Raw genomic sequence first — 23,245 nt, 5'->3', positions numbered from 1 at the left:
ACCGCTGCTCCAAGTCATCTCGTCAATAATACATGCTTGCTCGTGTTTTTACTTTGTTTTGCGCCCGAAACCGAGCTTCTGCATGATGCTGCCTTTGCGGCCAAGTGAGCCTTCGTCGCGTCCCGCATGCAGTTTGGTGCTGTCGTATGCTCTCTGAGGAGAATCGTCGTATGTATAAGCTCTCTGGGCGAGCGGGGAAGTCTGTCCAGAGCCGCTCTTGATGGGTGTCATGCTCTCGGGCTCATCGTACAGTCCGTCCAAGACATCGTCGGTGACACTGCTCTGGCCAGCAAAGCTCTGACTCTGACTTGACTTGACGGTTGGCTGGGAGAAGTTGCGAGGAAGATTTTGCCGATCGCCAAGGGGGCTGATCGGGGCAGAGATCATGGGCCGATGGCCCTTGCTACGCTTACCACCACTATCCCCTTCGCGTGGTGGTTTGGAGAAGTAGTCGCCAGACTCATCACCACCGTCGCTATTCGGCGTCTTCGTTCCTCCCTTCAGCTTAGTCATGAAGGATTTCGAGCGGCCGGCCGTCCCATTCTCTGGTGACGAGCCGACCGTGCGGGATCGTGTTCGCGAATGACCCTGGTCATACTGGGCAGGGATTGGCGGTAAAGCGGGCACTGTGAGCATGGATCAGCTTCAGTAGAATTTGCGGCCACAACAAACGGACCTGCTTCGACCGGTTTGCCCTCTCGCAACGTTGCTTCCATATCCCATACACTGGCTGTGCGCTGGGCCCGTAGGTCGCGAGTACGTTCGCCGTCGAGCTCAGGCTCTGCATCGCCTCGACGGTGTCGACCTGAGCTCGAGGCAGCCCACCGGTTGCTGCCGAAGTCTTCCCATGGCTCTGATTCTTGGACGCCGAACGCTTGGGCAAGCGCGACTGCCTTTGGATCGTGCTTGGCCATGATCGGGTAACCCAGCGTGATACTAGACTGACTGTGTCTGCGCGAGGAAACAGACGAGCCACCGTCGTCATCCAAGCGAGGTGCCGATAGCGAGTTAGGGTCGTTACCGCGGGTCTGAGGAGGATATGCATGGTTGGCTTGCGTTGAGGTCTGTGGCCGGTACGCGTAGGGATTTTTCGGCGCGCGTAGCTGGGCCGCGGGGTCAAAAGCAGATGGGTCGAAAGCTTCCATAGGTGCCAGTCGCTTCGTGTCATTTCTGTTGCGATGTGAAGATGCGGCATCGAATGGGCCGTCGTGGTGAAAGCTCGCACCACCGAGAACGTCTGTGAGATCAAGCTGATCGATTATATCAATAGGTCCCCCTTGACTTCCTTTGCCGCTTTTCTTTTTGTCACTTTTGGATCTGCTGCAAACGTCAGCTGTCAGCGTTGTGCGCATATTTCTATCAACTGACTTTGAGCTCCTGGATGCGGCAGGTAGGACGGGTATACTGTCAAGCGCGCTGTCGAGATCACGAGTAGAATAGGTACTGTCCTTTGGCGGAAGATCCGGTCTATCGGAATACGATCTACCTTTAGACGCAGACGTCGATCGCGGCATCGGACGCACACGGACAGCATCGCGAGCTTCCGCTTCCGTGAGACCATTCTGTTGCTCCGATACGACACGTCGGGATGCCGCGTTATCGTCAAAGGGCGATCGACCATAGCCTGACTGTGGGTACGCGTCTTGGGGCTGACGCGAAGCAATACCCCGGGCAGATGCTGTCCTTGTCGCAGCTACAGGTCGTGTCGACATATCTGCGCAAGTGACAGGCAAAGTGGAGGCGACCTGCTTGAGCAGCTGTGGATCGACACGCGCAAGCAAATTTCTAGCGATCAGGCCAACGCTATCACCGGGGAGTTTTGCCGCGTCGGCGAGAAGCTCTTGTAGCTTGATCGTTCGTGTCGCACGATTGATGCCACAGAGCCGTGTGAAGGCGCCTTCGACGGCTTGCAAGCGAGCTCGACCTGCGATAGGCCTGAGTGTCGAAGCAGTCACAGAAAGAGGTGGCGAAATTGGAGTCGATTGTGAGCGCATGTGAGAGCCGATGCGAGGACGTATCGAAGCGGCCGGAATCGTAGATGAGATCGAGTAGCGCGTCAGGAGATCATCGCGCATGTCGATATCATTGCATAAGCGAATCATAAAGCCATCCCAAGCGGCCACAGAATCGAGTGATCCACGTCGAATGTTTGTATGAGCATCATCGCAACGATCGGTGGTGGGACAAGCAGGTAGAGGCTTGTCGCAATGTGAATAAACAGAGTCGACGCCGGTGCAAGGAGGCGAGTTGTGTGCAAACGGATGTGGCGGATTGATTGCGACAAGAAGCAGCGAACGTGCCGTGCCAGTAGTGTTGACAGAATCGTCACGGATCGTGGCAGAAATCGTGGCAGGACAGATGCGTATTGCCATCGAAGTATTGCCATCATCATTGGCAGTCGAAGCGAGCGCAAGACAGTGTGGGCGGCGCATGCCGGTCGTTGAAGTTCGTTGCAGTCAGCGGTAATGTGTCCAGAGAAGCGAGAGAAGCAACAACGTCAGCCTGAACGTACAGAGAAGCAAGGACGAAGAAGGCGCGAGAACCGTGTGCACAGATGCAGAACCACGCGACGAGCGCCGTGCGCGCAACGCCTGAGCGCTCACATCGCCTTCTCGGGGCGCGATCATGACATGGGAGAGGGACGTACGTTTCTCTATAGCAATCTCACCACACCTGTTGCAAGCGACGCTGAGGTGCGCGATGTCGGGAGAAGCGTTGAGATGAATCTGGGGGAGGTGGCCGCCAGACCTCGCGATGCTGACCCGATCGGGGTCTGGTTCTCCTGAAGACGCTTAAAGCGGCCTGGAGTCGAGAGGACCGTAGACGCTACTGGCCTTTCCACAGTCGAATCACGAAGCTATGTTGTCGTCGTAGTCGTGGTCGCGTTGTGATGCGGTCCCTCGGTGACCTGCGACGAAGTGCCTGCTCAGCAGCAGGTATGAACGGCGCACAAGGCCGTCGTCCGGACTACCTGCTCGCGAGTGATCACGAAGGAGCGATGTGACCCTCCAGCGGATTCCCTCCCTCAGATCTCAGACAGGCTTCGGCGCGTGGTTGCAATTTCAGCGCGAGACGCCCTGACTGCGACGACTGTCCGTACGGCCCAGTCAGCACTGAGAGCGTTTCCCCCGTCAGACGTTGCAAGTATGACCACAAGGCCGATCGTCTTCTTCGACATCTCAATCGGCGATACCCCGGCTGGCAGAATCAAATTCGAGCTCTTCAGCGATGTTGTCCCGCGAGTCAGCTATCCTTTTGAGCAGCTCGAGCGACCTTTGACATCGCTGGCTGGCTCAGACCGCAGAGAACTTCAGACAGCTCTGCACTGGCGAGCATAGGTCAGTCCGGCAAAAGCAACGCAGACAGGCCCGCGCTGACAGCGGTCAAAGGCGAAACGGTGTGCCACAGGGTTACAAGGGAGCGACCTTTCATAGGTCCGTTGCCTCGTTGAAGAACGTGCAAGAGCGCAAGAATTTACCGGCTTTTCAGGGTCATAAAAGACTTCATGGTCCAAGGCGGCGATTTCCTCAATGCAGATGGCACCGGTTCTTTCTCAATCTACGGGTCCAAATTCGACGACGAGAACTTCGAGGTTTGTCCGTAGCGGCCAGAAGCGAGCACAGTATTGAGGCGCCGCTCGCAGACAAAGCATACCGGTCCCGGGCTGCTCAGTATGGCAAACAGCGGGCCGGGCACAAACGGCTGTCAGGTGACTCTTGCCCGTTCTCTCCGACCATGCGCTCAGACAGAGCTCATAGTTCTTCGTCACGACCGCCGCAACGCCCTTCTTAGACGGCAAGCACGTGGTCTTTGGTAAGATACTCGATACGAGGGATCACTCTGTGCGTCGTGCCCACGCGTCCAACGCGACAATGGGAAGCTTTCCAGACCTGACGCAGCAAGTCTTCAGGGACTGTACATCCTTCGCAAGATCGAAAATGTCCCTACGGGACCTAACAATCAGCCAAAGCTCACAGTAAGGATCACAGGTGCGTCATCTTGCTCTGTCGCGGCATCTGTCTCCTAAAAGGCACTCGACTTGGTCGCAGAGTGTGGTGAGATGTGAGCGGTGATCTGTCGCAAGAACTGCATGTTGTTGTAAAGGGTCAGAGAGTTCAAGCAGAATCAGTGCGCTCGCCAAACGCGCGTGCATAATCGATCGGGCCCCCACTTTGTGCCACTGAAATTTTGGAAAAGTTCGTCGAAGCAAGTTTTGCGCCTCAAAAAGACAGGATGGCAGCTGAAGGAGAAGTGCCCGCACTGGAGTCTGTCAACGACGAAGAGTTTGATGGTGCCATTGGTATCTGCCTGGGCACTGGGCCGAGCGACGCGTGCTGATGCTCAGCTGCCAGGCATTGACCTCGGTACGACATACTCTTGCATTGGCGTCTGGCAGAATGATCGTGTCGAGATCATCCCCAATGACCGTCAGTCTCCCAAGCAGGTCGCGCCTCCAGCCGAGCTGATTTGTCATCTGATCCGCAGAGGGCAATCGCACGACGCCCTCTTACGTCGCTTTTACGTCTGAGGAGCGTCTCATTGGCGATGCGGCCAAGAACCAGGCAGCTATGAACCCAAAGATGACCGTCTTTGATGCAAAGAGGTCAGCCCGTCCGCTGCAGGGTCCCTCCACGCGACTGACCGCGATGGCTCTACAGACTCATCGGACGACGTTTTGACGATCCTGATGTCAAGAAGGACCGCGCCCACTGGCCTTTTGAGGTCATCGACCGAGACGGTGCACCCTACATCCAAGTCGAGTACCAGAATGAGACCAAGCAGTTCTCGCCCGCTGAAATCTCTGCCATGGTGCTCGCCAAGCTCAAGGAGACCGCCGAGGCCAAGATTGGCAAGACTGTCAAGAAGGCAGTCGTCACCGTGCCCGCCTACTTCAATGACTCCCAGCGACTATCGACAAAAGACGCAGGCGCGATTGCCGGCCTAGACGTGCTACGTATCATCAACGAACCCACCGCGGCTGCTATTGCATACGGCCTCGACGAGATGAGCAAGAAGAACAAGGCGGAGAAGAACGTCCTCATCTTCGATCTTGGCGGCGGCACGTTCGATGTCTCGCTCTTGTCCATCTCTGGCGGCGTCTTCCAGGTCAAAGCCACCGCCGGCGACACACATCTTGGCGGTGAGGACTTTGACAACGCCTTGCTGGAGCACTTCAAGGCCGAGTTCAAGCGAAAGACGAAGCACGACATCGAAGGTGACGCCCGAGCACTCAGAAGGCTGAGATCGGCTTGTGAACGAGCAAAACGCACGCTTTCCAGCGTCACCCAGACGACGATCGAGGTCGACTCTCTCTACCAGGGCACAGACTTTACCGCCTCCATCAGCCGTGCTCGATTCGAGGAAATCAATGCGACCATGTTCAAGTCGACCATCGATCCCGTCGAGAAGGTCCTCAAGGATGCAAAGATGAACAAGGACAAGGTTGACGACATCGTCCTGGTCGGCGGTTCGACGCGTATCCCAAAGATCCAATCGCTCGTGTCCGACTACTTTGGCGGTCGCCAGCTGAACAAATCGATCAACCCTGACGAGGCTGTCGCGTACGGTGCCGCCGTTCAGGCCGCTGTCTTGACCGGTCAGACATCTGAGAAGACCGAGAACCTGCTCTTGCTCGATGTTGCGCCTCTCTCGCTCGGTGTTGCCATGCAAGGCGATGTCTTTGGCGTTGTCGTGCCGAGAAATACGCCCATTCCTACGAACAAGTCGCGCACTTTCACCACGGTCGAAGACAACCAGTCTACCGTCACCTTCCCTGTCTACGAGGGTGAGCGCGTCACCTGCAAAGAAAACAGGCTGCTCGGCGAATTCGAGCTGTCGAACATTACGCCTCAACCCCGGGGTCAGGCTGAGCTTGTCTGTACTTTTGAGGTCGACGCGAATGGTCTTCTCAAGGTCTCCGCTCTCGACCGTGCCTCAGGTCGTCGTGCCAACATCACTATTACCAACTCGGTCGGCCGTCTGTCGTCTGATCAGATCTCTCAGATGATCGCACAAGCCGAGCAGTTCAAGCAAGCTGACAAGGACTTCTCTGCTCGCCACGAGGCAAAGCAGGATCTCGAGGCGTACGTCTCACAGGTCGAGTCGACCATCCAGAGTCCCGATGTCGGCATGAAAATCAAACGTGCCCAGAAAGCCAATGTCGAGGCCGAGCTTGCTAAAGCACTCGAGCGTCTCCAGATCGAGGAGTCGACGGCAGACGAGCTCAAGAAGTCACAGCTGACCCTGCGCCGAGCGATGCAGAAAGCAATCACCGGCATCCAGCGCTAATTCGAAATAGCAAAACTGATTCCTACAACAACGCAAGGCCCGAGAGGATGGAGATCGGACTTCTCGGCCGCCTAGGAATCCTTACGATCGTCCAGACTGTGTGCACTCGGGAATGCATGTCAGCATCGGAGAGCGCCCAGACGCGCAAGCTGCTGCCTGTGTTCGCTTGTATAGCTTCTCCCTTGCTTTCGTACTTCTCTAGTTTGCATTTGTATTGCATGCGCCGTGCATGGAAAAAGGACTACGTGACTCGCCGTCTCATTCTACAACCTCGTCGACCGACAAGGTACGGTAGAACACGATTGCGTCTGTGTAAATTTCTGACTTGCCATCAGCTGACTTGAGTCGACCTGCCTCTGGAATGACACCGGCCCGATGAAATCCCAGGGCGTCCCAGATGCGCACGCTAGCTGTGTTGCTCACGTAGCACAAGTTGAAGACCGAGGCACGAAAGCCCAGCCTGGGTGCAAAGTGCAAGAACGACCTGCCCAGCGCGAGACCGACCTTGCGACCCCGCGAGGCCGTTGGCACGACGAAGCCGGCATTACAGATGTGAGCCGACCGTCCGGGATAGTTCGGCTTGACGTAATACATCCCAGCGACGGTTCCGGGCCAGTCACGCAGTGCAGACACTTCTTGCCAGGATCGTGATGCCCGCTCGGGGCTGGCATTGTCGAATACACCCAGGAAGAGATCAGCAGAGAAAAAGTAATTTGCGAATTGCTCTTCGGATTGTTGAGCTTCTTGTGGGTAGGTCTGTCCGGCTTCGACGACACTGTTGAAGATCTGCTGGCGATCTGAGTTGCTGAGAATGTCATCGAGCGCAGAGACGGACCTCGCGCAGGTACGAGACGAGACTGGCGTCTTGACGGAGATCTCCCTTGAGGAGGTGATAGACGGTCACGCAAGCATCGCTCCGAGCGAGTGCAAACGTCTTGGGACTCAGTCGAGACGCGGATGAGGGCCCATCAATGTCGCCATAGGCTGACATGATGATCGTCCGACCGTGGCAGACTCGGCCACGGCTCCGTATTGTGACAAAGAATGGAAGCGAAGCGCGTGCACTCCCAGCGCCTCGCTACAAGACGAGCGCTAAGCCTGTCTGGCACAGGTCCTGGCTCACCCTGGCCTTGCCCGAGCTCGGTAGCCAGACAAGCGGGACTGACTGTGCATCTCGCCACGTTCGTCTCTTTGCGCCCGACTTGGGCAAACACACAGCTCAGCGTACCGCTCAATAACCCGATAACGCCAGCCTACTCAGCCCTCCGGGCACCGTGTCTCGCAAGTCACGTCTAGCTCAAGCCATTCGTGTTGAGTCTCACCGATTCGCCTCGAAAGACAGCGCAACTTGACGTCACGCGCGAGATGGCCGATTCGGCGTCAGGTCTCTCGCGACGGAGAGGCGTGCACAATCCGAGCTCTTCGGGTGCCGCTGCTGCAAGCGGCCTCAATGGCAACGGTGCATCCTCGCCGGGTGGCACGGGCACGCCGCCAAGGAGCGCAACGGCACGCGCAAATGAGATGGCCACCGGCTCAGTCATGACCGCCTCCGCTCCCGTCGCACCAGGCCAAGGCGCTTCCGGCTCAAGGAGTCAGGCCAATGGCACGACCCAGACTTCCACAGTCGTACCAGTCAGAGGCAACCATAAAATCGCGTATGATCCCCGAGACCTCGAGGACAGCAGCGAACAGAAGACGCTACCCCGGCTTACGCTCATGGAGGAAGTTCTCCTGCTTGGTCTCAAGGATAAACAGGCAGGTTCTGTTGACCTATGTTCAGTCAGGGATGCTCACACTACACCACAGGGCTATCTCTCATTCTGGAACGACAACATCTCATACACCCTGCGCGGTTGTATCGTCATCGAGCTCGCGCTACGGCACAAGATCGCTGTGGTGAGGGACCCCAATAGGCGACGGTTCCCTCTGCCAGACAGGTCAGTCAGCTCAGGAGGCTACTGATGTGGATGACATCTTTCAATCAGGTATATCGAGGTCGTCGACGAGAAGCTGACAGGCGAGGTACTACTAGACGAGGCACTCAAGATGATGAAAGTAAGCGAGAAGATGAGCATAGGCACATGGATCGATCTCATGTCAGGTTCGTGTTGCGCTCTTGCCCGAGAGAAGGACAAGACTGAATGGGCCTCGCAGGCGAAACATGGAATGTAATGAAGATCGGCTACCAGCTCAAGCAGGTCAGAGAGCGTCTTGCAAAGGGTCTCGTCGACAAAGGCGTCCTCAGAACAGAGAAGCGCAATTTTCTGCTCTTCGACATGGCAACGCATCCTGTCTCTGATCCGACTTTCAAAGACGATGTCTTGAGGCGGACCCTCTCGCTACTCACCCCGCGGACTGCAGCTGTGCCTATCTCGGAGCTCTACTCGGAAACGGTCAGGTATCGAACAATCAGAGCAGTCTGCATGGTCTGTGCAGCCTTTGCCGCCAATGTATTGGACAACGCGCTCGCCCAACTCTCGTTCGACGCCCGCGAAAGTGCGTTCGCACGCGCAGAAGAGCTCCTCGCCGACTTCTCGCAGTGGCCGTTCGGTCGAGCGTACAGTGCCAGCCCCGTCGGCGTCGGCACAGGCTCGTCCGATAACGCTAGCAATGCCAACCTTGCAGAGATCTCCAGGCTAGCACGGCAAGAAATGGCAGAGGGCAAGGAACTTCATCTCGAAGTTGTTGCCGGCGTCATCACAGTCCTCTCTCGCATGGATAGTCTTTTGTAAGCAAGCAATGTAGACCACGTAATGTCATGCGTTGCATAACGCGCGTCAGAATGACAACAAGAAAGCCGCAACGCAGGCTGCCTAGTCATCCCTGCGATACGAGTACTTTTCGACATTCTTGGTACTGCGAAGAGCCATCTTGGCCTGCCGAGGTGGGCGGGTGGTCTGAATGATGCCTCTTCTGGTCGCGCTATCCTTGAAGTCGCGCCACAGGTTGCCTTCAGTGTGTAGCAAGCGCAAACCCTCTGGAATATCTTCGCCCAGCTGATAGGTTATCTTGGGCTTTGCTACTCGCGCAGGACCAGTCTTCTTGCCCGAGAAGCCGAGCGCTGTCAAGCGCGCTTCCGCTGCCGTCTGTTTCGCCTCGCTGTCAGTCTCACGCTGGGCATCGAGACGGTTGAGCGAAGTTGAGAGCTTGGGCAGAGTTGCAAAAAGCTCTCGCTGCTGCTTCGTCGTCTGCTTCCGCTTCACCGCAGCAAGCTGAGCGTCTCGAATTAATCATGGATCATTTCCGTGACTTGCTGACGATCTCACCTCTTTGTTAATATTGGCTCGACGCTTAAGCTTCTGTTTTGCACTCTTGCGACGCTGTGTCTTCTTTGGGACCAGCGGTGGGTCCTGGGAAATCTCTTCCGGCTGGTCGTCTGTCTCTTCCTTCTCGGCGAGCTCCTCTGCGATCTCCCAGAGTTCCTTGCTCTTCGTCGCTCGTCTGCCTGCTTCGATCTTCTGCTTCACAGCTCGGAGAGCAGCAGCCCTGCTCTCTTCGGATTGAATGTCCTGTAGCGCCTGAGATAGGAGGGACTGATGTGATTCGATGTCTGGGTTGTAGGATGTGCCAGCATGAGGGAGCGACACAGCAGGGGGGAGTCTGGCTCGACTCGCCCTGTCAAGAACCGATGAGGCGCTGAGTGTACGCTGCTTCGCCGTCGCGGGTGGCTCGACAGCAGTATCAGGCGGCACGACATTTTCCGTCTGATCGCTGTCTGCTTTGCGCTTCCCCTGCTTGTTCAGAGACGCTTGATCTGTTTCCATCCAAAGATCCGACTCGATAGGACGAGAGATAGCCTCTCTGAGTTCGACGACATAATTCGAGTCGCCCACTCTGTCGAGCTTGAGTTTGAAGAGGCCTTCCTTACCTGCAGTACCCCGTCTGATGACTGCGTTCATGCGACGGCGCTCCGAAGCGCTCAGCTTGATCTTGGACTCTTGCATCTTCTGCTGTGCATGGGTCACCTGGAGCGGATGAGGACGAGCTCGTGAAAAGAGGGCAGGATGTTTCGTTCTCGCGGCCAGGATCTCATCAGACCGGAGTGGCTTGCGAGTCAGTTGACCCTTGCGAGCACGAGAGAGCGGCACCTCGCCGGCTTGGTCACCCGTCGCATACAACTCGCCCGTTGATCTCTCGATGATGGGTCTCAACGCTTCGACACCCTCGTCGTCGACCTCGAACAAGTCCTGATCGCCCGCCTTCTTGACGGGCTTCTTAGACATGGTTGAGGATGCCGCTCGTCTAGAGCTCACTTGCCAAGCGACGTGACTGCGAGCGTCGCAAGGATGGCAGACAGCGTTGTGTCCGCTTAAAAAAAAAAGTCGAAGAGACCCGACGTCGATCATCAGCGCACGCTGTAGATTTCGCGCAGCACCGTCAGATCAGATCGATGAGCTATGGCGCAACGAGTCCCGCAAAGACAGAGCTGAACCAGGCAGAAGTACCGGCTATCCCGCCCTACAAACGATGGCTCTTCGCCAGGCAAGCCAAGCGATCGCCGCCCAGATGCCTCGAATTTCGAGCCTCTGTGCCCTTTGTCGGCTTCGCTGTCTTCTTTGGCCTCCTCACCGATCTCGCGATATACGGCCTCGTCGTTCCCATCGTGCCCTTCCGCTTGCGTGACCTGGGCTACGAAGACGTGGCGAGTCTGACGGGCTGGCTTGTCGCTGCTTATGCAGGAGGCATGATCATCTCCAGCCCGCCCGTCGCATACGTAGGCGAGCTCACGCCGTCTCGCCAGTGGCCTCTGATATGCAGCCTCGGCTTCATGGCGTGTTCGCTCGTGCTCTTCATGCTCGCACGTAGCTACTGGCTCCTCGTCCTCGCCCGAGTGCTGCAAGGCTGTTCGGGCAGCGGGCTCTGGATCTTATCGCTCCCTCTCATCATCGATACATGCCCGGAAGCCAAACTCGGCACCACGCTAGGCTATGTCATGCTGGGACTCACCGTCGGTAGCGTCATCGGGCCCGTGCTGGGCGGCGTACTCTACACCAATCTGGGTTACTATGCCCCCTTCATCTTTGCCATCATCTTGGTTCTCATCGACTTGACGCTACGATGCGCACTCATCGAGAAACGAGACGCCAATCGCTGGAGACTCTATATTGATGCTCACCGCGGCGAGCTAGAGGTTGGGGGCACTCCTACCCATGACAATTCGGCAGAGGGACTCGAAAAGGGCGATGCCACCCTACCCACTATCGTCTCTGTCTCACCCGGCAAGGCTGCCCTCGGACTCCTCACCTCGAAGCGTGCCATGACCTTGGTCGCCGTCACGGTCTGGCTCGGCATCCTGACCGGCGGTCTCTTTGATGCTGCCCAGACACTCTTGCTCAATCACAGGTGAGCCCATCCGAGACAGGCCCCTTCAGCCAGCTGACGTACTGGCAGATACGGTCTCAACTCTCAGGGTGCAGGCCTAGTGTTTATCGCCGTCATTGCGCCCGGTCTCGTCACCGGGCCCTTATCGGGCGTTCTGACAGACAGGTATGGGCCTCGATGGCCGCTCATTCTCGGCTACCTCGGCGCAGTCCCCTGGATTGCCGTCCTCGCTGTACACACGATCTCACTCGCAACTTTCATCATCATGCTCGTCCTTGCGGGCGCCGGCTTGGGCTTGGGCGTCTCACCTCTGTCCCTCGACTTTGGCCTGTGTGTTCTTGATATTCCAGGCGCAGGCTATGCACATGGTCCGTCTTCCTGTCATCCACTTGCCATCGCTGCTTACAAAATGGCAGTATATGGCTTGTTCAACATCGCTTTTGCTCTGGGCACGCTTATCGGTCCCATTCTAGCTGGCCAGCTGCTTCAGCATCTGCAGATCGAGCTCGGCTTCGACGCGATGGTCATCATAACCTGCGGACTGTTTTGTCTGCTGTTGCCGTGTGCGTATCTATACATCGGCACCGGCAACACCAAGTCAAGCAACGCACGATGACCCTTTGCTACCATCGCGCGCCACGATTACTCATTGTTGGCTGTATAAACACGCACGCATGCATGTCATTCCTGTTGCATACAGCTATACACAATCTACAAGACACCACGGCCCACTCATTGCGGCGAGGGAGGGACTGTCAAATGCAAGCCGTTCACACTCTTCGTCACCGACGGCAGCGAGAGATCCTTTGACACTGCAGGCGAATTAAGTGGGCTGGGAAACTTGAGGTGACGCTCCGGATGAGGTTGAACGTAGCCTTTCTGTCGTTCCAGCTGCTCGGATAGGCATCGACAAGAAGCGGCAATGAAGCCAAGAAAGGGGGGCGAGGGATTCAAGGGACGTGTGCAAAATTCGGGATGAGCCTGCATGCCGACATAGTAGGGATGATCTGGGACAGTGTCAGTGACCGGCACACTGGTGTAGCATAATCATCACCTCTGATCTCCGCCACTTGCATCCTCTCGCCCTTTTCGTCTCGCCCCGTGAAGATCAGTCCCGCGCGTTCGATCTGCTCGACATACGCCGGATTGACCTCGTAGCGATGTCGGTGACGCTCCCAGATGGTCTCCTCGCTTCCATAGAGCTTCTTGATGACAGACCATTGAGTATTGGGCTGGAACACAGTCGGCCGTAAGCCGAGACGCATAGTGCCGCCAAGATGAGTCTTTGAGATCTCTGGCATGTAGATGATCACGGGGTGTTGCACCGATTCGTCCAGTTCACTCGAATTTGCATCTGGCCGGTTGTCAGACGATCCATGATCAAGATGGCCAGCAAAGCACCTTTGAGTCCGACGACAGCGCGTGCAAATTCGATGACGGCAATCTGGAAGCCGAGACAGATTCCGAGAAATGGCACTTCCTTCTCTCTTGCCCACTGTGCGGCGACGATCATGCCTTCCGTACCGCGGACACCGAAGCCGCCAGGGATCAGAATGCCTTGAGCAGAACACAGCGCGTGCCATGCGGCATGAAACTCCCTTGGACGAGTATGCTGGGCGTCTGACTCGAGATCCGATGAGTCTATCCACTACAGTTCGTCTCGCGCATGAGCATGGTCGATCTCATAGCTGGACACTGACTTCTAGTTGCAATTTTCGGCCGCATCGCATGGCAGCATGCTCGAGCGATTTGATAACGGACGCATACGAGTCTTTGAGCGAGGTATATTTGCCAACGAGGACGATAGAAACCTTGTCGAACAATCGATCGTAGCTATCCAAATTCGTGTCAGCATCTGGTTAGCGACAAAAGACGGCAGCGTACGCAATGGTGAGTTCACGCCAGCGTGTCATGAGGGTGAGACCTCGATCTATGGCCTGTTTGCCGACCGATACACTCGCCAGGTTGAGACGTTTCTGTAGAAAGCTGACGAGACCTTGTTCTTTGAGTAACAATGGAACATGATATAGCGAGGAGACATCATGCACGCCCAAGACTTGCTCTTGGCCAACGTGGCAGAACATGGAGATCTTCTGGGTCACTGATCGCTCGAGCGGTTGCTCGCATCGGCAAGCGATCTGCTCAGTCGTTAGCTTGTCTTCTCAGGGCGCGCAGGGTGCAGCATACCAGGTCTGGCGTGAGACCAGCACCGCGCAGATCCCTGATGGCTGCCTGAGTGGGCTTGGTCTTTTGCTCGCCATGAATGAGAGGAACGAGGGAGACGTGTATCAACGCGAAGCTGGATGCGCAAGGTCAGCCTGAGCAGACATGTCGACTGGAGACCGGGCTGACTTTTCTGCGCCTACTCGGAATTGGAACTGCCGCATGGCTTCGACGAACGACATTGATTCGATGTCACCTACTGTGCCTCCCAACTAGCGCCCTTGCAGATCAGCATGGACATCGTTTCGCGTCAGCCGATTCGCACAGACCTCAATGATGCAGACGTCTGGCTCTTCGCCAGTCTCGTCGACCGGAATCTTTGCTATCCGCTGTACCCAGTCTTGTATGGCGTCCGTGATGTGAGGGATGACTTGGACGGTCTTGCCGAGGTAGTCACCGCGTCGCTGTGCGCGTCATTGGCGCCAGTCACAGCCGCGAAAAGAGGCACGCACCTCTTTGTCTATGACGCTGCTATAGACCTTGCCGGTCGTGATGTTGTTCTCACGAGAGAGGGTGACGTCGAGATAGCGCTCATAATTGCCCAGGTCGAGATCTGCCTCACCGCCGTCGTCGAGCACGTAACATTCCCCATGCTCGAGTGGACCCATTGTTCCCGCATCTACAGGATGAGCGCAGCAGATATCAATGGGTCCACCTGCCCGTGATGATCTCGAGAACGTGCCGCAGTTGAGATAGGGATCTATCTTGATGGCCGTCACTTTGAGGCCGAGTGTCTTGAGGAGCAAACCCGTGCTCGAAGCGATGACGCCCTTGCCGATGCCAGAGACTTGTCTGACTGTCAGCTCCAGCGCTTGACGAACCTTGGCAGGACCTACTGACACCACCAGACACGAGGACGTACTTCATGGCGTCTCGGGCTGTCCAGCAATCTTTGCACGGCTCCCTGCAGGAACGCGACACATCCCACACATCCTCCTTGCGAGCATCTGTATCCTTTCTGCCTGAGCGACAGGACGGCGCGCTGGGCCGTGTATGCTCAGTCTAGTCAGACGTAGCAAGAGTAGCAGCACTGCGGCTGTCATGCCGGCAAAAGGGAAGCGAAAGCCAACGCCTGGCCCCGTGTCACCGACCAAGAAGATCAAGCTAGAGGACGTGACCGCGACAGATGAGCTTGGTGCGCCTGGCAAGTGGCGTGACTGGCCGGCGCCCTTCACTCAGATGACTGCCGCTCGCGAGTTCCTTCGACGGGCAACGAGCTCGCCAAAAAGCCAGGCAGTCGTCATTGTGCCCGACAAAGATGCCGACGGACTGTCGAGCTGTCGTGTGCTGTACCACACACTTGCCTTGCTCGGCATGCCCCTCGATCGTATCATCGTACATCTCCTACTCAAAGGCACCAGCGTCTTCACACCCAATGAGAAAGCGAGGCTCACCGATGCAATCTGTGCCACTCAAGCCAGCGATGTCAGCGTTATCGTTGTCGACCAAGGGAGCAGACCAGGACCGCCACTTTACGATGCCGAACACTGCAAACAAGCGCAAATCGATGTGCAGTGTCTCATCATCGATCATCACCAGTCCAGCGAATGGCCAGATGGCGCCCAAGTACTGACTGCGTGCGACGCACAGCCGATCGCGACAAGCTCGCTGTTGTCATACTTACTGTGCTATCCTCTTCATCCTCAGGCACCCGCTGGCAATGATTGGGTTGCTGTGCTCGGTCTCTTTGGCGATCTGGGACCATCAGAAGTCAAGTTCGGTGATCCACAGGGCGTTTGGCCAGTCTCTACTGAGATGATGATGCTGGCCGCGTCTATCAAGCGTGAGAGCAAGAAGAAGATCAGTGACGCTGTCGGCGCCCTCAACGCTCCCAGGAGAACCGCCGAATACGATGTCGTAAGCGCTTGGTCGGTCTTGCTCCAAGCGAAATCACCAGATGACATCAACAGCTCCAACACCCTCAAATTGGCGCGGCTCCAGGTCAATGAAGAGGTGGAGCGATGCACACACGCAGCTCCCAAATTTTCCAAAGATGGGCGGGTTGCATTGTTGCGCATTGACTCTCCATACCAAGGTAAGCTCAGCTGACAGCCCGATTTACCAGCAGCCTCGCATTGACTGCTGCACAGTACATCCCGTCATTGCCACTCGATGGGCAGGCTTCCTTCGCGCAAAGAAGTTGCAGATGATTATGGCAAGCTAGCTAATATTTGGCCTAGCGTTCAGTATCTTAGCGCGCCGCACAGGTCGCGAACGCAGGTCACAATCCTTCCGCAGATATCATGTCATTCAGCTGCAGAATATGCGCCTCGCTCAGGAGCCTACCGGACGAGGAGCGACCGAATCTCATCGAGCTACTTATTGAGTATGGCAGCAGAATCGATGGCTTTCTCGATCGAGTCGGCAACGATTTTGCTCGGGGACATAAAGAAGCAACAGCGAGTCCTCGTATCACCTGTGAGAATTTGCTGAAATGCATTGACAGGGCGGGATAATTCCACTTGTCGAATTCGAGAAACTCTGCGCAGAAGGCATGGAGATCGGCATCAAGGACCCAGACGCAGTGTCGCCGGAAAGGAAGAGCAGAAGCAAGTTTCCCGTTCAGAAGACGACACTCCATTCGTTCTTCAAGAGCCCAGCAAAGTCAACAGTAAAGGACGAAACAGAGCCAGCTCCAGGAATTGAGAAAGCCTGATATCTATCCGGGTGCCGATCGACAGCCTGTCGATCGTATGGTGTCCTGGGACACCGTCGATAGCCGCGAGCCCATTTCGGAGAGTATATCTCGATTGATGCGTCATTCGATGCTCGTCTACGGCGCGTCGCGTCATATCATTTTCAGTTCTGGTCGCATGATCCCCGGAGAAATCGGTCGTTTTCTCTGCTAACCGCCCCGTCGTCGGCCAAATCGTCACGATTCATCGGTTTCAAGCACGACATGACGTTCGACTCGCGATGCATAGATCGTCAATGTCAAGAACAACGATGACGTCCTCTCATGGTATATAAAAGTGTCCTTAACCTCTCATCGACTCCACACATCAGCTACATCTCGACTTTGATCCATCTTACATACCAATTTACATCATGACATCTAACCAAGTCGAAGGCGGTTTCAAGGCTGCCCTGAGCAACCCGGTATGTTTTCCCTTCCAGTCGATCGGTCGGACTAATTCTCCAACAGAATACATCCGACTCTCGTAAGCAAGAGATTCGCGAGGCCCTTGACAAGGGTGAGACCCCTGCACCCAACGATGGTGGTCACGAGAACCAGAGACTTGGTGGTCTCAAGGCTGCTATTAACGTATGCATATCCTAAATTTTTCGCAAACAACGCTGACATTAATGCACAGAACCCCAATGTAGGAGATGATAAGAAGGCCGAGCTCAAGCAGACGCTCGAATCTGAGCGATCGTCCTAACTTTCTATGTGATCATCGAATATGTAATCAAAATACAGACATTTCGAGCGGACGAATGAGTAGCCAACATAACCTCGCTTCAAATTTACTCGCCTTCTTGACCTTCCCATTTGCCAAATCTTTAGCCGCCTTGCGCTGTGCTTTTGACCGACTTCTCGAGCTGAGTCTCGCGCCGAGCTGCGCTGATGGATCGCTGCGCCCCGTTCCGGTGGCAGGAGGCAGTACTGTCGTCAGCGAAGACAACAAAGCTCCATAGTTCTGCAAGCGCTGTTGGTAGGGCGTCTGGAATGACTCGCAAGCCTGGCTTTGATTTGCGAGGCCCAAATGGACATTCAAATCGTGCGTTGAGCAGATGACTGCTTCGAAGCCAGCGGGATTGAACAGTGAGCGGTTGCCTTGCGACAAACAGGTTGCGGTGACTGTCTTCAGTTGTATGCCACTACCGATCAGAGCGCCAATAGAACTGAGACCCAACACGATGCCGCCCACGCCGGGTCTACATGTCGCATCGTAAGTCGTCAAATCTCAATGCCTCTGAAGAACTCACACAAACCACGAAGCTATGCCAGCCGCCTTGCCAATTATCTGAGCTTCCGGGTTGGGTACCATTGATACGTTGAGCGCGTCCAACCAGCGAAAGTATCCGTCCTTTGGCACACCCGCTTCGCCTGCAAAGTCGGGTCAGAAACATACGAGTAGAAAGCACAAGCAACTGACACAGCTCGGAGCTGTATCCACGAAGGAAAGGCGCGCCTTGGCCATAGCTCGTTTGAGGCAATGCGATAGTTCGACTTGAACCGGAGAAGTCTTGCCCACTAACCCACTCGAGCGGTCCCGATCGTGTCATAGTCTGCCTGGTCGTGCTGTAGTATTGGTCTTCGTACGCAGGCGGATCTGTCAAGCAGGCATCCGGCCGAGTCTGAAAGTAAAGTATTGAAGGCTGCTCGTGTTTCCGAAGGCCTCGCGCGAGCTGCGACTGCGAGCTGTTGGCGTCCATATTGTAGACTTGACCTGACTGGCTGTTTCGCACACGATGCTCTTTGAATGACAAGAGGTGCATGCATGACTTATATAAGTCTTCGGAGCAGGATGGGAAGGCAGAAAGGAAGTTCGGAGCGACGGATTGGCGAGATATCTCGCTCCGACGGAGCAAATTACTCCGACGGCGCGCGCCGCTGTTGGGCCGCCGGGCCTCAGGCGCAGCGGCTCTTGTTTCTCTGCGCAGACCAGTCCGTGGCTATAAGAACATGCTGTTCAGTCTGAATTCCTCAGAAACTGTGTGCCGATTCTCCGAGCACGAGAAGTTCTGTCTGATACGACAATTCTGCTTATTGCTGGTGTCAACATGTCTAACACGCCATTCGCCTCGCTGAGCGGAGGCATTCCGAACAACGCACAAGACTTTGCAGCATCTATCATCTTCACCGTTGCTTTCGCAGTGTGCGTTTTCGCCAGACCTTCTTCGTCAGGTTGCTGAGATACGAGCAGGTTGATCCCAATATGCATCTTCCGACTTGTCGTCAAAGAAACTCGAACAAGAATCTTGGTGACTCCATTCGCGATATAGCCTGTGTAGACGGCTGATCAGCCTACAGATTCGACCCTTGATCTTCTGTCTCACACAAGCAGTGGCTTATGGCATGCGCGCGGCGATCGCAAATGGCAGTACTTCGACGGGCATATACGAAGCCTCTGAGATCTTGCTCCTCGCTGTTCGTGGTTAGGATTAAGATGAGATTGGTGCTGACCACACACTACACCAGGGCTTCAGTGCAATTTGCGAGCCCATCCCAGCGCTGTTGACGTCAGTCTAGCGATATTGGTGGTGCGTCGGGTCTGATTGATTCGCGCAGACGTGTGGCGGGCAAATACAGCAAAGGAGCATCTCAGCATGCAGAGAATCGGCTTCAACAGCGCGTTCTTCTTCTCTGTCGCCTTGCTATCACGGTCGCACTCATCCTTGGCATCGTCGCCTCGACAGACATAAGCGCAAACGAAAGTCAGAGCACAATGAATAGTATCAAACAATACAGAATCGCCAACGCTGCACTCATCATCGGTGCCATCAGCACCTCGGCAATCATCGCAGTCAATCTCATATCGGCTCGTCTGCTTCAGATCCGTGCCGTCGTCGTACTCGTAATCCAGTGTGCTTTGCTTGTACGTAAGCCGGACGACGTTTCAGCATTGCTGACCTTGCTCATTGTTTAGATCATCACCGCAGCTTACAAGCTGGGCAGCACGCTCGACCGACCAGCCAACTTTTCACGCTCAGGCAAGATTGTGTTTTACATTCTCACCGGGGCCGTAGAATGGCTTGCCACCCTCATCTTGTCAGTGGCTTGCGTCGTGTCTTCTCTTCACTCACTGATAGGCTGCTTACAGCTTTGCTGTCAATATCAACCAATTCTTTCCTCCTCGGATTACAAGAGCATCTGAAACCTCGATAGCTCATGAACAGAATGACAAGACAATCGCCGTCTCGCTGCCCGGCACTCGCGACGAGCCCTCAAAGGAATATGTATAGAGCGTAGTACTGTTGCGCAGCACAGCCCATTGAATCGCGCAGGTGCAGACAAGCAAATGAAGGCGTTTGAGTGGCACATCCGGCGAAGGTGAAGTCGAGCGCTATTTGCGGGCGACTTGAGAGCGAGAGCACGAAAGGGATCAAAGACTCACAAGGTTGCCAGCTGTGTTGACTATAGGGCGAATACCGCGTTGCTATGCGCACTGGACATTTGACCAGGCACGTTGTCGAGCCACGAGCTGGTCCGACGAGCGAGCAAGCCTCCAAGGCTGGCCGCATGCGGCAGAGCACTTGTCGCAGGCGGATACTCCTTGCTCGCTACAAATACCTCCTCTGAAGTTGTCCGTCGCTGATAGCTTGCAAAGCTACCTCCGGGCTCCAGTGTTCACAGGCAAAGCAAGATCCAGAGGCGGTTGTCGTCTTCTTGCTGACCAGCTTCTCGTCTGAACGACCGAGCGCGCCTCAACTTGACAGCCGCGAGCACAGCAGGTCAAATCTCGTCGGCTTGCGCTCGTCCGCTNGAGTCACCTCACGCGCAATTCCCCATCAGACGACAGTTCACCACCCCTGCCTAAGGGTCGCGGTCCCGGGCATGTTCCCAATTAGAGCGTCTGAAGCGGCTGTTGTCTTCTTGTTGGCCACATTCTCGCCTCGACGAGTGAAGGCGCCTTCCCCCGATATTCGTAAGCGTCTTCAACAGTTCCAAAGGGTCATTGGCAGTTGCTCTCTCGCTGCTAGTCGCGTAGAAAAGGAGCTCCTCATCGAAAACGACCAATTTGCGAGAATGGCCTCGAGCTAGCTCCAGATCATCACAGCTTTCGCAAAGGGTCTGAACGGGCATGTCGATCTTGTTTCTTGGTCGCCAGAGCGTCGTTGACGAGCGAGCAGGCCTCCAAATGACAGCGTGGAGCAACCACGACTAGCCAAATGTTGCCGGCCAAGACTCTTCGTTCGCTGCATCTCCTTGCATAGACTGTCCTTCCTCGATCGTCGTGATCTCTGGGTGCTATCAAGTATCCTCGCAAGACAGTGTCGGACTTGTATTGTCGTGCTGGTCGAGACTGGCGCGCAAGGGAGAAAAAGCACAGACGTGNTAATTATCTCTGCTCGGGCGAGTTCGGTGATCNGCGCGCCTTGTCCGATTGATCACGCGCCAGCAGATCTGCAGCCAATGAGTCGTCTAGCATCACAGCCTCAACGTCTCATCACAAACTCACCAGTGTCGTCTGCCAGCTCCAAGCTGATGGCGAGAATGACGATCATGCCGACACCGTATGCCTTTGGCAATTCTCACGACAGTCTGGCGCATAACGTCTAGGCCTTGCGCTACTTGTCTCGTACTTATCGGCAATCGTGTTTGATCCTTCAGTGTCATCTCTGCTATTCGATGTGCATGATGAGCCTCAATGGATGCGGTTTTTGATTTCTCTGCGACTACTCCCGTCTTTGCATTCGCTGCTCGACATGTCCCAGCCACGCGCTATCACCACTTGTTGGTCAGAAAAGAGCAATCCGGACTCAGCCACCATCANACCTTTCGCGCGAGTGGNGTGGAGACTGCAAGCTGACAGATCACGCTGTCATCATCGTCAAGCGGATGCACACTAAGCGAATCTGTCACATCGATCTGTTTGCTGGCGCATGTGATTTTCATTGATACATGTTCCTGTTTTCATGCACATCAACGAGCAGCTCAAGCTGAAGAATATTCGCTACAAGCAACCATGGTCTTTGATCTCATCCATATTCCCGATGGCACGTTGAAAGCGAAAGGTAGCTAGGTCTTTTGAATATGTCATATAACAATTTAGCAACAAGTGAGCACCTCATCGCAGGCAAAGGAACGCCCCAGGAAGTGACAGCAATGGTCGAGGCGAACAACCGAAATTGAAGACTATCCTTCTGATAATGTCGAATGCACATTAAAGATATGGTGAAAGGTGATCTCGCCCAGCAAGCCATTTGTCATCCGTACAGCTCGCCGTGTCACCTATCAGACACTGTGCCAGGCCTGTCTTTGAGACTTACAGCTGGTGATAGTCTACTGCTTGCAATGATCTGATGAAACATATCACCTGCATGAGCCCACTCAACGCAGCGATGACCATCATGTCAACATCATCTCAGCAGCGGGAAATCATTTACTGCTGTCGACATCCGCTCGAGCAATCAATGCATCAATCGTCCGCTAGATACCATTCTGGAGACTATTGCTGTATGGTACCGTCTCAAGGTACGGCTTCAGTCGTACTGCCGGCCAGACAGGCAACATCGAGCTCTCTAACTGAGCTAGTATCGCGAGTGAAGATAGTTCAATCTGCTCCGGAGTACGAACACATCTCTGTTGATAGTTGTCTGGCACAGACTGACTCTCCGTCCCGTTGATTCGTCGTAGCTATTGCAGGGAGTCTTGCGGCGATGCCTCAAACTGCAAGTTGTGTCGCGTTACAGTGATGGCGACTGGATNTCGTNCCGATGAAATGCAGCAATACGACAAAGTAAAGAGTATGAGGATCTCCGCTAAAGTCGCTGTGGTCAAGCGAATGTCCTGCCAACGCGCCTAGATAAATCACGCCAATCAGATATNCGGGTGATTAATAACTTTCCCATGAATTACGCAATATTGAGTTTTGGCAAAGCAAATTGAAGAAATCCCCTGGCATTCCACCACTCGACAATGGCAGAGCGGTGCTATCCTTCTTGATCGTCGACATATATCATACAGATCAATTGGCCTTCCGCTGTATCTTCTTTGTGCAACTTCTCGCTCAGTCGTCCAGTCCGATCATGTATCGTCGAGTGATGCATATCTTGCAAAGTCCAGTCGACACGACTGCCACGAGCTGCCAAGTCACGCCGAGTCACTTTGCTCATCTGCCTTTAAACCGCAAACAGCAGCTGTAGACACCGCGAGCTACTTCCACTGATTAGACATGGTCAGATCATGCATCACAATGCCGATAGTCAGAGAGCGTGGGACACTAGCCAGCAATCATTTTTCACTGGCGACTAGCTACGAGGCAACACGTCAGGCTGGAGAACTGCCAGCAAGACCATCTTATCTACCCCAGTGAGAACAGCAGCGATTAGAAGAACAGACGCTCTCGCCTGCCAGTATATGCACCACACCCATCGCACATGCACACCACATCGAGTCATCGCCGAGCAAGACCACTCGATAGACATGAGCCACTTCTGTCATATCTCAGCTAACGATCTCAAATCACTCAGCAGATGTCTATCGNGCTTGCATCATATGATATCTGTGCCGTGCGGCTGGTCAGACTGCTCGAATCGTCCGGAAGATGGCAACTTGGTCTATCGGCGCCCTACCAGCTTGGGCTTGTCTATTCCGGCAATGACTCNGACCAACTCGCACTGCCGGCACCATTCATGTCCCGCGATGGATTATGCACCGCTTACCAGATTTGGGCGGTCGTCATTGTACTCTCAATAGCTGTCCACATGTGTTGTCGTCCCAATTCGACATTGCTGAGCTGGC

At 55.1% G+C, this 23,245-nt stretch overlaps 14 protein-coding genes across 14 annotated transcripts; 8 read left to right on the top strand and 6 right to left on the bottom strand.

The window, feature by feature from the left end:
* Positions 1-48: 48 nt before the first annotated feature.
* On the bottom strand, positions 49-2,432 carry L969DRAFT_17105 (uncharacterized protein; the record flags this gene model as incomplete). Its single annotated transcript, XM_014712225.1, has 3 exons — positions 49-626; positions 677-1,317; positions 1,369-2,432. 3 exons carry the CDS (start codon positions 2,430-2,432, stop codon positions 49-51), a joined length of 2,283 nt encoding a protein of 760 aa, XP_014567711.1.
* Positions 2,433-2,630: 198 nt separating this feature from the next.
* On the top strand, positions 2,631-3,004 carry L969DRAFT_49229 (uncharacterized protein; the record flags this gene model as incomplete). The annotated part of the gene is made up of 2 exons (XM_014712317.1): positions 2,631-2,693; positions 2,789-3,004. The coding sequence occupies 2 exons, from the start codon at positions 2,631-2,633 to the stop codon at positions 3,002-3,004; spliced, it is 279 nt and encodes a 92-aa protein (XP_014567803.1).
* A 142-nt stretch (positions 3,005-3,146) lies between these two features.
* Positions 3,147-6,288, top strand: L969DRAFT_49313 (uncharacterized protein; the record flags this gene model as incomplete). Its single annotated transcript, XM_014712316.1, has 12 exons — positions 3,147-3,242; positions 3,298-3,338; positions 3,390-3,434; positions 3,490-3,592; positions 3,644-3,709; positions 3,759-3,842; positions 3,911-3,989; positions 4,050-4,062; positions 4,233-4,300; positions 4,353-4,427; positions 4,486-4,603; positions 4,659-6,288. 12 exons carry the CDS (start codon positions 3,147-3,149, stop codon positions 6,286-6,288), a joined length of 2,418 nt encoding a protein of 805 aa, XP_014567802.1.
* Positions 6,289-6,310: 22 nt separating this feature from the next.
* On the bottom strand, positions 6,311-7,317 carry L969DRAFT_74100 (uncharacterized protein; the record flags this gene model as incomplete). The annotated part of the gene is made up of 3 exons (XM_014712315.1): positions 7,124-7,317; positions 6,712-7,074; positions 6,311-6,529 (listed from the first exon to the last, which is right to left on the bottom strand). The coding sequence occupies exons 1-3, from the start codon at positions 7,277-7,279 to the stop codon at positions 6,311-6,313; spliced, it is 738 nt and encodes a 245-aa protein (XP_014567801.1). The 5' UTR covers positions 7,280-7,317.
* Positions 7,318-7,332: 15 nt separating this feature from the next.
* Positions 7,333-9,020, top strand: L969DRAFT_94243 (uncharacterized protein; the record flags this gene model as incomplete). The annotated part of the gene is made up of 5 exons (XM_014712314.1): positions 7,333-7,562; positions 7,605-8,043; positions 8,095-8,225; positions 8,274-8,389; positions 8,443-9,020. 5 exons carry the CDS (start codon positions 7,333-7,335, stop codon positions 9,018-9,020), a joined length of 1,494 nt encoding a protein of 497 aa, XP_014567800.1.
* Positions 9,021-9,101: 81 nt separating this feature from the next.
* L969DRAFT_17100 (uncharacterized protein) lies at positions 9,102-10,511 on the bottom strand (the record flags this gene model as incomplete). The annotated part of the gene is made up of 2 exons (XM_014712224.1): positions 9,102-9,500; positions 9,555-10,511. 2 exons carry the CDS (start codon positions 10,509-10,511, stop codon positions 9,102-9,104), a joined length of 1,356 nt encoding a protein of 451 aa, XP_014567710.1.
* Positions 10,512-10,678: 167 nt separating this feature from the next.
* Positions 10,679-12,226, top strand: L969DRAFT_74093 (uncharacterized protein; the record flags this gene model as incomplete). The annotated part of the gene is made up of 3 exons (XM_014712313.1): positions 10,679-11,631; positions 11,680-11,978; positions 12,027-12,226. The coding sequence occupies 3 exons, from the start codon at positions 10,679-10,681 to the stop codon at positions 12,224-12,226; spliced, it is 1,452 nt and encodes a 483-aa protein (XP_014567799.1).
* A 116-nt stretch (positions 12,227-12,342) lies between these two features.
* On the bottom strand, positions 12,343-14,700 carry L969DRAFT_48694 (uncharacterized protein; the record flags this gene model as incomplete). The annotated part of the gene is made up of 10 exons (XM_014712312.1): positions 12,343-12,617; positions 12,665-12,964; positions 13,012-13,258; positions 13,311-13,443; positions 13,495-13,748; positions 13,798-13,909; positions 13,963-14,045; positions 14,103-14,237; positions 14,286-14,620; positions 14,670-14,700. 10 exons carry the CDS (start codon positions 14,698-14,700, stop codon positions 12,343-12,345), a joined length of 1,905 nt encoding a protein of 634 aa, XP_014567798.1.
* A 174-nt stretch (positions 14,701-14,874) lies between these two features.
* L969DRAFT_94239 (uncharacterized protein) lies at positions 14,875-16,682 on the top strand (the record flags this gene model as incomplete). Its single annotated transcript, XM_014712311.1, has 5 exons — positions 14,875-15,868; positions 15,924-15,988; positions 16,041-16,232; positions 16,280-16,444; positions 16,485-16,682. 5 exons carry the CDS (start codon positions 14,875-14,877, stop codon positions 16,680-16,682), a joined length of 1,614 nt encoding a protein of 537 aa, XP_014567797.1.
* Positions 16,683-16,881: 199 nt separating this feature from the next.
* On the top strand, positions 16,882-17,216 carry L969DRAFT_49290 (uncharacterized protein; the record flags this gene model as incomplete). The annotated part of the gene is made up of 3 exons (XM_014712310.1): positions 16,882-16,932; positions 16,979-17,098; positions 17,148-17,216. 3 exons carry the CDS (start codon positions 16,882-16,884, stop codon positions 17,214-17,216), a joined length of 240 nt encoding a protein of 79 aa, XP_014567796.1.
* A 27-nt stretch (positions 17,217-17,243) lies between these two features.
* Positions 17,244-18,213, bottom strand: L969DRAFT_103108 (uncharacterized protein; the record flags this gene model as incomplete). Its single annotated transcript, XM_014712309.1, has 3 exons — positions 17,244-17,712; positions 17,764-17,884; positions 17,934-18,213. The coding sequence occupies 3 exons, from the start codon at positions 18,211-18,213 to the stop codon at positions 17,244-17,246; spliced, it is 870 nt and encodes a 289-aa protein (XP_014567795.1).
* A 206-nt stretch (positions 18,214-18,419) lies between these two features.
* On the top strand, positions 18,420-20,029 carry L969DRAFT_427502 (uncharacterized protein). The gene is made up of 7 exons (XM_014712308.1): positions 18,420-18,656; positions 18,705-18,762; positions 18,812-18,928; positions 18,980-19,020; positions 19,070-19,376; positions 19,428-19,549; positions 19,602-20,029. The coding sequence occupies exons 1-7, from the start codon at positions 18,562-18,564 to the stop codon at positions 19,741-19,743; spliced, it is 882 nt and encodes a 293-aa protein (XP_014567794.1). The 5' UTR covers positions 18,420-18,561; the 3' UTR covers positions 19,744-20,029.
* On the bottom strand, positions 19,988-20,696 carry L969DRAFT_87096 (uncharacterized protein; the record flags this gene model as incomplete). Its single annotated transcript, XM_014712307.1, has 1 exon — positions 19,988-20,696. A coding segment is annotated over exon 1 (239 nt), but the record flags the coding sequence as incomplete, so codon positions are not given.
* A 274-nt stretch (positions 20,697-20,970) lies between these two features.
* Positions 20,971-21,593, top strand: L969DRAFT_87095 (uncharacterized protein). Its single transcript, XM_014712306.1, has one exon. It carries the CDS (start codon positions 21,150-21,152, stop codon positions 21,309-21,311), a length of 162 nt encoding a protein of 53 aa, XP_014567792.1. The 5' UTR covers positions 20,971-21,149; the 3' UTR covers positions 21,312-21,593.
* The last annotated feature ends 1,652 nt before the right edge of the window (positions 21,594-23,245 follow it).

Source organism: Mixia osmundae (assembly GCF_000708205.1).
Source record: "Mixia osmundae IAM 14324 unplaced genomic scaffold scaffold_5, whole genome shotgun sequence".
Classification (NCBI taxonomy): domain Eukaryota; kingdom Fungi; phylum Basidiomycota; class Mixiomycetes; order Mixiales; family Mixiaceae; genus Mixia; species Mixia osmundae.
The sequence above is the reverse complement of the archived record's forward strand: the minus strand, read 5'-3'. Positions and strand labels throughout refer to the sequence as shown.